Here is a 14,310-nt window from a genome sequence, read left to right as displayed (position 1 = left end):
CTCCTTCACTGTACCACAGGTTCTCTTGCTAATACCTAACGTTTACAGCCCAAAGTCCTCTCATGACAACACACCAGTTTTCTAGCAAAGTTAAGGTAACTGATTGTCATGATCTTTCAGATATGAATAGAATTACAAGTTAAGAGACTAGGGCCAACTTATTACGAAACAAGAATTAGAATATTATGATTTTTTGAAAGAAAAGGACAAAACATGGGAGATAATCTAGATTTCTATCTGTCCAACTATTTTCAGGCTTTACCTTTTTTTCCTGGTGAACTAGCCCCTATTATGAAGAGTATTAGACAAAAGGTAAGAAACAGTAGAGAGCAGGACACTAATTCACTGCATCAGCATGATAACCACATACACTGCACTGAGATGTCAAACTGGCATCTGTCTTATTAAATGTTTAAAATGTTATTGGAAAGCAATGAGCCCATAATAAGCACTTCCACATACAAGTAATCTCGTCTTACCTGCTTCCTCCATTGTAAATTTGCTCCCCACTTATTCTATTTTTCCTTTAAGATTTTGACCAGTGATCCATATTTTTCAGGTACTGGAATGTCTGACTCAGTGCCATTCTAAGTGCTGCCTGCTGTGCTCTCAGACTGTTTGCTTTAACATCTATATTTGAAGCTGGGCAGGTACCCTTTTTGGCATCATTAGAAAATGTCCAGTGCACGTAGCGTATACACTGACCACAGTGACAGCAGAATGCTTATGCTGTGCCGTACCTGGCAGCATAGTAAAGGAGAAAGTGGCCAGTCATTTCAGATGCCTCATTTCTATGGGGATTGGTTAGCTAACTGCAGACCAAAGTAACACTACCTCCTCTACCACCCACCCACCCCAAAAAACTGCTTAAGATTGCAGTAATTATGTTACATTAGAGGGGGTTGAAAGAGATGCTCTCCTGATCTTATATTGTTTTATATTGATTTAAGGAGTGGGGTAGAATTTTTGGAATTGTACACCAACTTGTATTCACAAGAGTACATTGCCATCTAAAATGCAGTACCCTTGAAGTGTAGATCTGTCCCCCTCTGCCCCAGTCAGATTGTATATGTTTCTGTTGTACATACTTTTCTGTACAGCTAATTCTGAAAAAAGATTCAACCTGCAATCAAAAAACAAATTGCAGAGCTGATGAAAGGGGGTCCTGACTTGCTATCAGAGTGCTTATTCAGATCCCAAAAAATAAAGCTTCAAAAGTTTAGGCATTACTGTACTTGGTCTGGGCTAGGCCTAGCTATAACTTTCATTGATTTTATATAGCCAGAAACTAAGCCTTGATTCGATTTGCAAGGGTCTGAAAGCTCATTCATCATATTTGCAATTCCTGTTAGTTGTAAGAAAAGAAATGAAGTGCTGTAAATCCTTGATGTGTAGGTTAAATGTGCTACGTTTATAGCTGACAGAATGAATGCATGGTTAAATATGAAATGTGCATTGGTACCAGAAGATATTGAGCATTTTTTTTTTTTTGCAAACTATTGGCAGGTTTTAATGCAATCCTGTCTCAGTTAAATGACACATAAATACACATATCTTATTTATCTTTCCCATGTGTCTGCTGCTCTGCTATAAAGGGTTTAAATGCCTGTGTCAGTGTAAAATCTATTTCTTTTTCTTTAAATCTACTAAACTGTATACGGCTAACTCAAAAAACAGCAAAACAAAAAAAAATGCTGAATTAAACTAAGGTTAAAAAATTCATAATGGATTGGAACAGTACAGAAAAAACAAACTCTTTACAAGAAACAATAAAACTCAGATAAGCACAGCTACAATCACATTCTACTACAGAAAGATTTTGATAGGGAGAGAAAAAGTTGTGGTGTTGAATTCTGACAAGACATTTCTGGTATGCCAATTTTAACAAATAGTACTGCTTGATAAAAATGTGTCTAAGTGGAAGAAAGATTTTTTTTCTGTTAATTTTTTTCTGTGAATCTAAATTTTTTCTCCAGTCTTTTATTCTCCTGTGGTAGTAGAAACTGTATGAAAGAGAAGTGCATTACTTCAGTTGGCACAGCAATAGTGGTCTTTGGATTTCTTCATATAACGAGGCTTGGTAAATTTTTTTACATTGCTGGCCAGTCATTTGTCCACATCTAGTAAAGCTGATGCCACATTTGTGAATTTTAATAATACAGCTTAATGCCTCAGTTTGCTGTGATGTTGTCATAGTGTCTCTGTTGTTGCTATCCATCTACCATTCAAGAGTTTTTGTTTGTGTTATCTGAAGTTGTACTGAAATATTTGCTTCAGACAGGATTTTAATGACTGTCAGACTTTAACATACAAAGCTAAATTAATTAACTAACTACAGCAAAGAACTATCAAGTTAGTAATATACTAATGCACTTCACTTGATCTGTAACTGATACAGTGCAGATATTTCACTGGTGGACTGTGGCAGGTCGCCACACATTAGCCTGCGTTCCAAGTCTAGAGACCGAGAACCTGGGCTTGAACATCAGTGTGGATGTCATTGTTTGCCTTGGGGCATGCACTGTAGCAACATTAGGTGCACAGTGAAGGCCTGAGCAATCATGAGCATCTACACGGCTCAGGTCTGGTGCACTTTTACACTGCCTAATGTCTTGAACTTGGACTTTTGGTGCACTTATCGACCGAGTTAGTACAGGTGGTGGAGAAGCAATTTCAGTTCTCCACACTGGTTCAGCCAATGTCGTGGCTGACCTTGGAGTGATCACTGCTGGTGTCAGGCTGGATGATCCTGACAGTGGCATTGGTGTTGAAAAACGTTTTACTTCATGTACACTTGCTGTTTTCAGTGGAACTTGTTTGGCAGGAGAGAAGAACTGCCCTGTTTGCTTAGAAGAAGAAGTAGGCATGTTTCCCTGTTTCTGTGATGTTTGTGTAGATGGAGTGGATGAACCATCGAAGCAAAACATGGCAGGATTTAATTGATATGGCTGGTGCCGCATGAAATCAATGGCCTGGATCCCAGTCTTTGTACTTTTCTTGTATTTGCTATCAACTTTAGTAGGTGTAGAGCGGACAGCCACCTGTGGATGATAGGGTGAATGCAAAGGATTGTAAGCTATAGGAGGAGGTGCCCGTATATTGGAGGAATACTTCCATGAGGCAGGAAGTGATGGTGTGGGTGATGGTGATCTGGGCATACTGGTTTGAAATGAGTTCCCTTCCACCACAAATTTATCCATGCGGCTCTGTCGCTTAGCAAAAAGTTCTGCTCCTTTTCCTCCACTCTGTGGTGAGTCAGTTCTAGGGCTTCCATTCACAACATTGACAAATGCACTCCTTAACTGTGGTTTTGGAGCCACAGGAGGAGGAGTCTTTGATTTCCTTGCTTGAAACTGCATAAAATTACAAGCTTCTGCTCCCAAACTCAAGAAGTCTTCCTCAGGACCCGATTCAAACCCTGCTCCTACATGATCTTGCTTAGGTTTCTCATCAAGATTCTGTACCATGGACAACAATTCAGGGTTGGGAGACTCCTTTGGCTTCGGCTCTAAAGGAGTGAACATCTGTTTTTTGCCACCTCTCCTCCGTGCGTCTTGTAGTATACCAGTCCGGGAAGCTGGGACTGCAATTCGCTGTTCTCTAGAAATCAAAGGTTCAGAAGGAGAACGAGCATGTGACAAAGAAGTGATGGTAATGGCTGGTGAAACTAAACTGTTTGTGGTTGGCTGACTGACCTTGGGAGAGCTACCTGACATACTCTTTTCATTGGGTGGGGAAGTCACATAGTGAGAATGAGGCTGGGCTGAAGACATCGCTAATCTATGATCTGCAGGTTTCCCAGATGTAGTCTGCAAAGAAGGAGACTGTATTCCTGACTTGGATGGCAGTGATATATAAAGAGAAGTGCTTGAAGTTACAGCTGTAGAACCTGGTATTTCTGATGTGGGCTTAAGCTCTGAAGTTTTTTCTCCTTTTCTTGACTGAGAAGAGGAGGCTACCATTTGTCTTTGGGATGGGGAAACATACAATGAAGCAGCTGCTGGAGAACTGTGTTGTCTTGGCTGTTGTTGCTCTGAGCTCAATGCAGACTTAGAAGACTCATAGAAGTCTGGAGAGAAGGGAGCAGCAGCTTGGTTCTGTGAAACCTGCATCTCAGTACGTGCTTTTGGAAATGAAGGTCTGAAAACAACTGGAGCAGTTGTAGCTCGTTTTTCCAAAGATCTTGTAGTAAATGGCCTTGCAGTTCTGTTGAAGGTTCCTGCTTGTGGAGCTACACTTTCTATTTGAGTCTCAGAGGAGAAACACTGGGTGGGAACTGACTCAGATCTTGTAACAGGAAGTGATCTTACAGACTCAGTGGGGACATTAATAGCAGATGAAGGGGAAGTTTTCCGTGGATAGTTATCTCCGGTCACCTTGCATTTTTCTGGAGTATTTTCTTCATGAAACTGTTCCTTTACTTCTGACATACTGCCTGCCATCTGCATTGGTACATGCTGTGCAGTGCTCTGCACAGTCTTCTGTCTCTGCTGTTGAAAAAGAATTGCTCCTTTTCCTGCAGCTTCGCTTAATCCCTGCTGAGACTCTAGCTCTGTCTGTTGTTTCTCAACGCCCTGATAAGTACTATCCCAGTCTGAAAAGGACTGGTCAGTTAGACTTCTAGCTTCATAAAATCCTTCTTCATCAAACTCTGACTCACTTGTTGTGGGAAAGCTTCCATCCTCTTCCTCATTATAACGGTCCTTATCAACACTTCCAAAACTGACTAAGGTATATTTTTTAGCCCTTTGTCTACGTTTCTTAAACATTAGCACACCTTTGGAATGGGGATTTGGTGCATCTGTGAGAAGGGATGCAATTGTTCTACATTTTGTTCTGGCTTCTTTGACTTGCTTCTCTTGCACACTTTCGCTCCGATGCAGTTCTGTCAAAAGAAGAAAGAGCATTTTACTAGCAGCATAATAAGTTATATTATTCCCCTAAACCTAAAGCTAGTTAATGTTTCAAGCAAACTAAAGCAGTATAACAGTTGAACTAAAGAATTTAGGTCAGTATCAGTTTACAAGTCAGTTACAAATTAAAAGCTTAATCTACATATCTAGGAGACAATGATCTTACTTTTTAACCTAACTATGTTCAGGTGAATGTGAATAGGAAATAAAATTGTGTGCATGTATATAACTCTGGTGCTAGATGGAGATACCTGCCAGGTAACCAACGATCATCACAACACTGACTACTGTATAGTCACAAATGGTATGTTATGCTTGCACTGATGGCAAAGAAGAATAAAACCCTGACTATACCTTAGTGGACCCTAGTACAATAAATGGCTGAGGTGCTTGATATTGCAGGCATGGAGGATGGGTTTGCCTATCCCGTGGGAAGGGAGTTTGCCAGGAGTTCTCATTGAGTCCTGGGGGAGGCTTAGAACTTGGTGGAGTGGGATCACCAGATGGGGCATGTGGGAGAGATGAGAAGGCAGACTACTCTAAAGGTCCATTGTGACAAACCTTTAGGTCACTTAATTTCACTTACTAAGCTTACTGCTTGCTGTCAGCATGCTGGAATGGGCTAGGGTAAAGCATAAAAAAGCCTCACTATGGACATGCAGTATGACAACTCAATATCTGTCCCATCCTACTCTGCAGTGCCAGGTGGTGCATTCCTACAGCCTGTTATGGATTGGAGACTTCTACAAGCAAATGCTTCCTCAGTATGGGACTCACCTGTAGTGTGAGATACACTGGGGACACATCAAGTCATTGGGAGATGCAAGGATGGGGAGTGACTTGCTTTGGTCAACATTTGTATTTGTCAGCATCTTAAATGGATACCACAATAAACTGAAAATGCAAATGTTGATACTCTACTAAGCATGCACCAAAACAACCTCATCACATGCAAAACTTAAGGCAAAATAGCCATAAAAGACATTGTTTTTTGCAGGGGGTGCTGTGCCCCCACACCTCCTTCTAATTATATATACTAACTCCAGCACTGCACAAAATTGGGGGAATAAAGTATTCCTAAGCTTGTCTAAACAGATGTTAACCAAATGCACTGCCAACCAAAGCATCTGTACTGTGTGTGTATGTGTGTGTGTGTGTGTGTGTGTGTGTGTGTGTGTGTGTGTGTGTGTGTGTGTGTGTGTGTGTGTGTGTGTGTGTGTAGATGTATATCTAAAAGTATGAGTGTATGTATGTATGTGTCTGTCTGTATATATATATATATATATATATATATATATATATATATATATATAGCTGTGCGCGTGTGTTTGTGTATATCTATTCATACATATACACTACACATACACACACACACACACGCACACACATATATATTTTATATATATATATATATATATATATATATATATATATATATATATATATATACATATATATATATGTAGATAGCAATGTCCTTTGGCTTTTCCAATTAGGGGTCACCACAGCAGATCACCTACAGACGAGAATAGAACCGAAGAACTTCTTGCTGTGAGGTGACATATATATATATATATATATATATAATATGTGTGTGTGTGTGTGTGTGTGTGTGTGTGTATACATATATATATTATATGTGTGTGCATATATATATTATATATATATATATATATATATATATATATATATATCTATGCAGTTCCCCTTCACAAGATCAAATTACTGAAAACTCGAAACTCATAAGATCGAGTTCAAAGTCTCGAGTTTCAGTAACTCGAAATTGTGAACGGGAAGTGTAAAAAATTAGATTAAGGGTTTTACTTACCTTTTTGTAAGGGGCTGGGTCCCCCTGTACTATTCCTTCCTTAATGTGCAGGTTTCATGACCGCACTTCAGCAGTGGAATGGAAAGTGCCCCGTTGTGCGCTTATGCATATAGCGCATAATGGTACATTTCCATCTCCTTTGCTGTAGTGCGATCTCGGAGTTGGTATATTTAAGTAGGAGGGTGTGGGAGGGGTGCAGGGGGGCACAGCCCCCTTGCAAAAATGTTAGAAAAAGTGTTTTTTACTTTCCTTTTGTGCCCCTTCACAATCTCGAGTATATGAATACTCAAGATTTTGGGCTCGGGCTTATGAGTTTCAAGTATTTATATATTCGATCTTGTGAAGGGGAACTATATATGCATATATAGTGAGAGAGAGATCATATTGGCATACCTAGACATCAGTTTGCCATGAATTCAAATGTCCTTCTAAAGATGCACATATTTTTATTTTTTTACATCCCATGTGTTTCATCAATGCATTTTTACATATTCTATGTGCTATCATAACTTCACAAACTAATCAGAAGTGCTACTCTAAAACCTTATTTCAGTTCCATTTAAGGTGAAAAAGTAAACTATACACATTGCATATAATAAAACTGAACACCAATTCCCTCAGCAAAATTATTGCCTCCATCTAATCAAATCATCAAAAATTAGTTGCCGATATTGTAGATGTAGCTTAGTAAGTCCATTTATGAATATACCATCTTTTTCTTGCACTATTAAAGTGCCTGGTCACTTTACATGTAAAACCAGAGGTGTGGTGTGTATTTGTTTATGCAGTGGGTGCTCAAGTTTTTATGTCAGAATGACCACAAGATATCTTTATGAAAGGATAAGAGAACATTATTATAATATAAGAAATAGAGATAGTAAAAGTTCTCTATACAGGCATAGAGTTGAATGTAAAATGTACAAAAAATGTTTCTTCTCTATTTTAGAGGTAGGTAAACACGACGCAAGGGGTGGTGACTGCAAAATTTTTTTAGAACAAAAAGAAACTTGTTGGTAGGTTAGACTTGAAGCCGATAAAATTCCAGGCTTAAACAATGTTATTAACATCAAATGTTTTTTAAAGAATAGAAAATTATATGTAAAAAAGTAGTTTTGTATGTTTTTTATCAAAGTTTTTTCAGCAATGTCTTTTTAAAATGTTAATTGGTGTTAATGAGATGATTGAGTATGATGTTAATTGAAAGGTGTATATATGAATGTTGAATTTTGTGATGTTGGCTGAGTTCTGAAGAAGTATTAGGATGAAAGTGGTTAAAATAAAGTGTATGCTAAAATAGGATATCTCATAATTTTATTTGTATATTATCTTACATTTGTTAGTATTAAATCTCAGTCTAACATCTAATGCCCAGCCACAAATAGCATGCAAATATGTGTTAAGTTTCTCTGAATCAGTTTTACTTTGAATTATGAGGCTTATTTTACAATTACTGACATATATGTCCATTTGTTTTTGTTTTTTTTTTTTGATAATGTAGAAAAAAACTACAGTAAACAAAAATGTACCCAAAACAAATGCCTGGGGAATTTCAGACTAATTGGTTCATAGGTGTTTACTAGGCTAACAACCACAAGGGCCTTTTTAAGCTTAGCCATGCATCCCAAATTTCTGACAAGTTCTGGTACCCCTGATAAGTGTGAGCAAAGGCTTGGGAGATGAAACATTTGCAAGTATGGGACTGGGACATGAACCATTTACATTATGCCTGTGTCCATTAGACATAGGTGCCAAACAAGAAATGAATTTCCTGTTCCCCATCCAGTAGTTGTCTTAGGGAGAAACTCTGCTCCACATGGATGGGAAGCCTGTTCCAGAGAAGGGGCAGTGTCTTGTATACCTACCTATCTCCAGCAAGTCCTATTTATTTCACAGACAAGGTTTAAGTCTTTAGAATGGGTAGTTCTGGTGCTGTTTGTTTTGAGGATATGCAGGAGGTCCATCAGAGAGGGGTCTGACAATGCCTTGTATGCCAGGCATAGCTATCCCTTCAACAGCCTGTAGGAGACAGAATACAGGAATAGGGCCTTGAGGCAGTCTGGATAGGATATGTTAGTTATGCCCTGTGTTCTTCAGTGAGGAATGTCTGTGGATGTTCCAGTTGTCGGATATGCCTGGTTAGGTGTGACAAAACAGGGTATTGTACTCAATCATAGGTCTGATGAATGCCAAATACAGTAGAACAATGACTTCCTTGGACTTCAATGCCATTCCTTTGTTTATAAGTTGCAGAGCATAAAATGTTTCCTCACCACTGTAGACACGTGATGGTCAAAGGCTAGAGTACTATCTATGAGTGTCCTTAAGTCCCCGACTACTGGATCAACTCTAAGGAGTGTGTTGTCAATATGGTAGTTACCAGGGTTGAATGACTTCCCAAAGGATACTATTATGCATTTCTTGGCATTCAGTTTTAGTCTGTGGCTCTGGCACCAGTTGTTTGTCTGTGTCAGCCCTTCCTGGAGAACATTTGTGTTGGTGGGTGATTCAGTGACAGCTCTTAATTTGCAATCATCTGCATGTTTAGTCATCCAGAGGCCATTCACATTGGCCTTGACTTCAGAGAAGTAAATGCCAGAAGGAAGTGGCCCCACAACCAATCCCTGTGGGACTCTGCTTGTGACTGGCCACATTTTAGAGGTGAACTCCCCAATTCTAACTTCCTGGATCCTGTCTGTCGGTCAGCTGGCTACCCACCAGGACGCATAAGGGTTTGTACCTAGCTTCTTAAGTTTGTGAACAATGCCCAAGTGAGGGATTGAGTCAAATGCTCTGGCCATCTCAAGGTAGTAGTGTGACACCATTTTGCCCTCATCTATAATTTTGCTGATCTTCTCAAAGAAGTCCACCAGGTTGAGTAGGCATGAGCTGCCCTTGATGAAACCATACTGGTTTGGGTCCAGTGTCTAGAGGTTTCCTTTGTCATTACTGATCATTTCCATGATAATTCTTTCCATGGCTTTGCATATGAGACTAGTGAGACTTATGGGTCTGTAGTTTCCAGGGTCTATAGATGGCCCATATCTGTGATGACGATTGACTGTTGCTGTTCTTCATTCATGAAGCATGAAGCCTGTTTGGAGGCTACAGTTAAATAACAATTCCAGAGGGCCTAATAGATCATGTTTCATACTATTTAGAAGGCATCCTGGGATATTGTCTGGGCCCATTCACAGTGTTTTTAGCCATAAAGAGTGCATTAAGGACCTGGTCCCTAGTGATAGCAGGGGAGTTATATTTGATGGCATTTCCTGAGGGAAGGTTGAGGGGGTGAGAGGGGTAAAGGTGGAGCTGAATATGATGGCCAGAAGGTTTCTATATCTTCTGGCATAGTATATATGGCTCCATTTACAATGAGCTCTGCACACAACTGTGTATTGCCTTTGAGGTTGCAGACATAGCTAAAGAATGCCTTGTTGTTGTTCTGGGCCAGGGAGGCCAAATTCACCTCAAATTTGGCTTTGCGAGACTTTATTCATCCCCTGAGTTGTTTGTTTAGTTTGATGAGAGTGTTTTTATCTTGCTGAGTGCTGCACCTCCTAATTTTTGCCATGACTTTCTTTCTTCTGTTATACAGCCTATTAATGTAATTCCACCAGGGTGGCTTGTTTTTTGAGTTAGTTCTGTACTTCTTCCTGGTGAGTACAGCTGCCTCTGTGCAACTATTAACATGCTTGTATAGGGTTTCTGTGAACAGTTCTGCATAGGCAGGTTATTACTTAATAGTAGGAAGTTAGCCTTAGAGTAGTTCCTGAATATTTCAGGGTCAGTTTGGGTTCCAGGTTTCTGACCTTACCATAGAAGACATTACAATAGGGGGGTTGCAGCACTCTCCCATATTAGTGAGTACCAGATCCACAGTGGTTGCTCCTCTGGTTGGTGTACTGACAATCTGGTCCAGTGAGTTTGTTTACAAAATCCGGGAATCTCTGTGCCTGTATGTTTGGTGTTGTATATGATTCCCCATTAATAGTGTGATAATTAAAGTCACCCATGAATATGGTATTGGGGTGGATAATGAGTGTTTCCAGTAAGTTTACCTACATGGTATGGGTTTCCTTGGTCATAATGGGGGTTCCTATAGCTGGTACTGGATTTTTCCTGTTGTGATTTGAACATGGGGAAGCTCAAAAGCATTGTCCTATTTTACCAGCCTTAAGGTATAGTGCTCAAATAGTCATATTAAGTATTATTTATCTTGACACAGTGTTTTCTGCTATACAACCAAATCATTATACATCTAATTATATAACTATTAATATTAGTTTTCTAATTATATCTAATTATATAACTATTAATATTAGTTTTTAATAGACTTTCACAAACAAAATTAAGTGGAAGGCTGTCAAACGCTTTAGCTAGATCCAAAAACACAACCCCTGGAGATAATCCCATGTCCAAGGCAATTGTAATCTATTCATAAAAACTTATTAAATGACATAAGGTTGACCTGCTGTTAAAAACAGCCAGCAAATAGACAATCTAAAAACATAATTACTGGTCAAATGGACCCAGTAAGTAATTAAAATACATATGGATAGCCTGTCTACAAACATTGCTAAATTATGAAACTAACAAGTCCTAACATAGTGCTCAGTACACTACTAAAGTAGCTCCAAAAAACTAATCTGACACCTTAAAAAAATCCCCTTATAAGTAAAGCACAAAACCATCCATGAGACACCCATTCATAAATATGTAAAAAACCATGTAAGGTCCTATTCAACAAACACATTAGGCAAATTACTTAATTTCCAATGCCATTAAAATGAGTGGGAAACAGTCATTCAAATTAAAAATGTAAAAAGAAATCTGATAAATGGAATACATGGGGGTGTAGTTTGTGTAATACATGAAATACCTTGCCATGTGAGATGATAAAATTAATTTTTTATGAGCTTTGGCTTTGGCAATAATCACAAAACGAACTGCTTAATGTTACACTACACAATATTTCATGTATCTCACTCCCAATATTCCATATCTGCACAACACACATATGCACAGACACACACACACACACACACACACACACACACACACACACACACACACACACACACACACAAACACATGCACTTTTTTCATTCATTCCCCAGTTACATGCTTAATTGATACATTTCATGACTGCTGAGGGGCTGAGGCCATTCCTGGCATGTCAGACAGCCCAAGACAAGGGAATTCATCCAGGGCAGGATAACCAGCCTACTGAAGGAGACACACACACACAGACACACACACACACACACACACACACACACACACACACACACACACACACACACACACACACACACACACACACACACACACACACACACACACACATATTCATTCACAAATGGCAAGCAGACTTGTGGGCCGTTTAGAGAATTATCAATTCATCCTGGCACATCTGTAGGATGAGAAGGAAACTAGAGGATCATGTGAAAACCCATGTAGAGGGAGGACGTGCAGACCCTCCACTGAAAATGTCCCAGCTGAAAGCTCAACTGAAGAACCAAGTACTATGGGACAGCAGCAATGGCCTATACACTACCATTCCTTTGTGAAGAAATACAGATTAAGAATTCACTGTTGAAACTGCAAAGCTCATAACTGCAAACAGCAATAATTATAAAAATGAGCATTTTTAAAGTTTTTGTGTGGAGGGTGTATCCTCTGCACCCCTCTTGTAGCGGCTTTTTCCCCATATACCCCCCCTACTTCCACACATATATATTAATTCTGACATCTCTTCACCTTAAGAAAAGGGCCAAAAATAGTTATTTAAAAATGTTAAGTTTAGCGATTGTCAGCATTCACAATTACGTGGGTCAAATAACTGACATCCCAAATTTAGTGTTTATAACTCCTCTTGGTAACTAATATAGTCCTTTCAAGATGGTGACAAATAATCAGAGCCAGGTTTCCCATTGCAAACAGTTGTAGTAAGTGTAGTGCACAAAGTGTTATTTCAACAGCAGTAGTTGTGCAAAAATCTGCAGCAACTAAATCTTGTCCTACTGTGTTACTAATTTTCATACAGGTTATTGCCATTTCAATTACATCTAAATTTTGTGTTAGTTGTTACATTATTAATATTCTACATGTTTTTGCAATTATTTCTTTATATGTTTATTATCTATATTTTGATTAGGTAGGTCAATAAAATATGTGTAAACTGTCTGTTATAGGTTTACCTTTTTAGTGATTTATATAAGTGAAATATATGTGTGTGTGTGTGGATATACACACACACACACACACACACACACACACACACACACACACACACACACACATATATATATATATATATATATAAGTCTACTTCTAACTTCGACTTACAGAATTTACACTTGCTCGAATCGGAAATTGCCAACTCCACTTCAGTGAAATATTCAACTGAAATCACAGACTACCAAACTGCTTTCCCTGGGAAATGAACCACTTGGCTACCTGGGTGAACCTTGCCCTTTTCCCCAGTGTAGTGTGATCTAGGAGTTGGTATATTTAGTTAGGGGGGTGTGGGGAGAAGCCCCCACTTGGGTGCGTTTAATTTTTTTCCTTTGACTTTTTTCCCTGGTGGCCAAGTGGTCTGTCTCCCAGGGAAAGCAGTTCTGTAGTATGTGGTTTTGGTTAAATGGTGTTTCACTGATGTAGATTCATCAATTTCTAATTGGAACAAGTGTAAATTTGGTGAGTAAAGATACACACACACACACACACACACACACACACACATATTTAGATATATATATATATATATATATATATGTGTGTGTGTGTGTGTGTGTGTGTGTGTGTGTGTGTGTGTGTGTGTGTGCACAGTCTGATATAGTTTACTAATTTACTTTGGCATTTTACATTACGTTTCAATATTTTAATAAAGTATGTTACTTTTATATTTTTCCACAAGTAGATTTATAATCCTGATTAGTTAATTCAGTACACTGATTTATAGTTTCTTTCATTTTAATAATAGTTCTGAAAATTAACTTCTAATTCATAAGCACCTTTTAACTTTTCCATAATTTATTCTACAAGTTTTGAACTCCTTAATTTAATGTCTTGTTAATTTACATATTTGTAATATAATTTAACTTTGTAATGACATCTACATAATGTTACAGACAGCATGTGGTTAATATTACATGTGGTAAGTTAATGAGTGCTAATTATCACACTCTAAAAACAAGGAAATTAAAGTCTGTGGCCCAAATCTTTAACTTTTCCATTTTTTTAACATGATTTTAAAAGAGGTAGACCATCTGACTCTCCCACAACCCTGCAACTTTCTACAATAACTAAGTCCAAATTTCGACAGTCTCAAGAAAAGAGAAAACTTCTTTACCTCCAAAGTTCAGTGATCTAAGAATTAATATAGACTGCATTCTACATTAATGATGAGATGATAGTCAAAATTTTAGTTCTGCAAAATGAGACCCCATGAATGCTTCATCAACAAACTCAATGGTTCCCAGTCAATATTAATGTCCCAAAATTCTGCAATATTTGTTTTGTACTTTAAAAAGGTACTTCAGCACTAAGATAAAGAGAATTTTCCAT

The 14,310-nt window shown here is 38.4% G+C and overlaps 1 protein-coding gene across 1 annotated transcript in view; it reads right to left on the bottom strand.

Annotated features, from left to right (window-relative positions):
* Positions 1-1,392: 1,392 nt before the first annotated feature.
* Positions 1,393-14,310, bottom strand: part of SYNPO2L (synaptopodin 2 like) — a 486,159-nt gene continuing 473,241 nt past the window's right edge. The window contains exon 4 of the mRNA XM_044056201.1: positions 1,393-4,885. Coding sequence (XP_043912136.1) covers positions 2,409-4,885 — 2,477 coding nt within the window. The 3' untranslated portion in view covers positions 1,393-2,408. The remainder of the gene's footprint in view (positions 4,886-14,310) is intronic.

The sequence above is a fragment of the Protopterus annectens genome, chromosome 14.part0, assembly GCF_019279795.1.
Source record: "Protopterus annectens isolate FY-2018-M chromosome 14.part0, PAN1.0, whole genome shotgun sequence".
NCBI lineage: Eukaryota > Metazoa > Chordata > Ceratodontiformes > Protopteridae > Protopterus > Protopterus annectens.
This window is presented reverse-complemented; position numbering and strand designations above follow the sequence as displayed.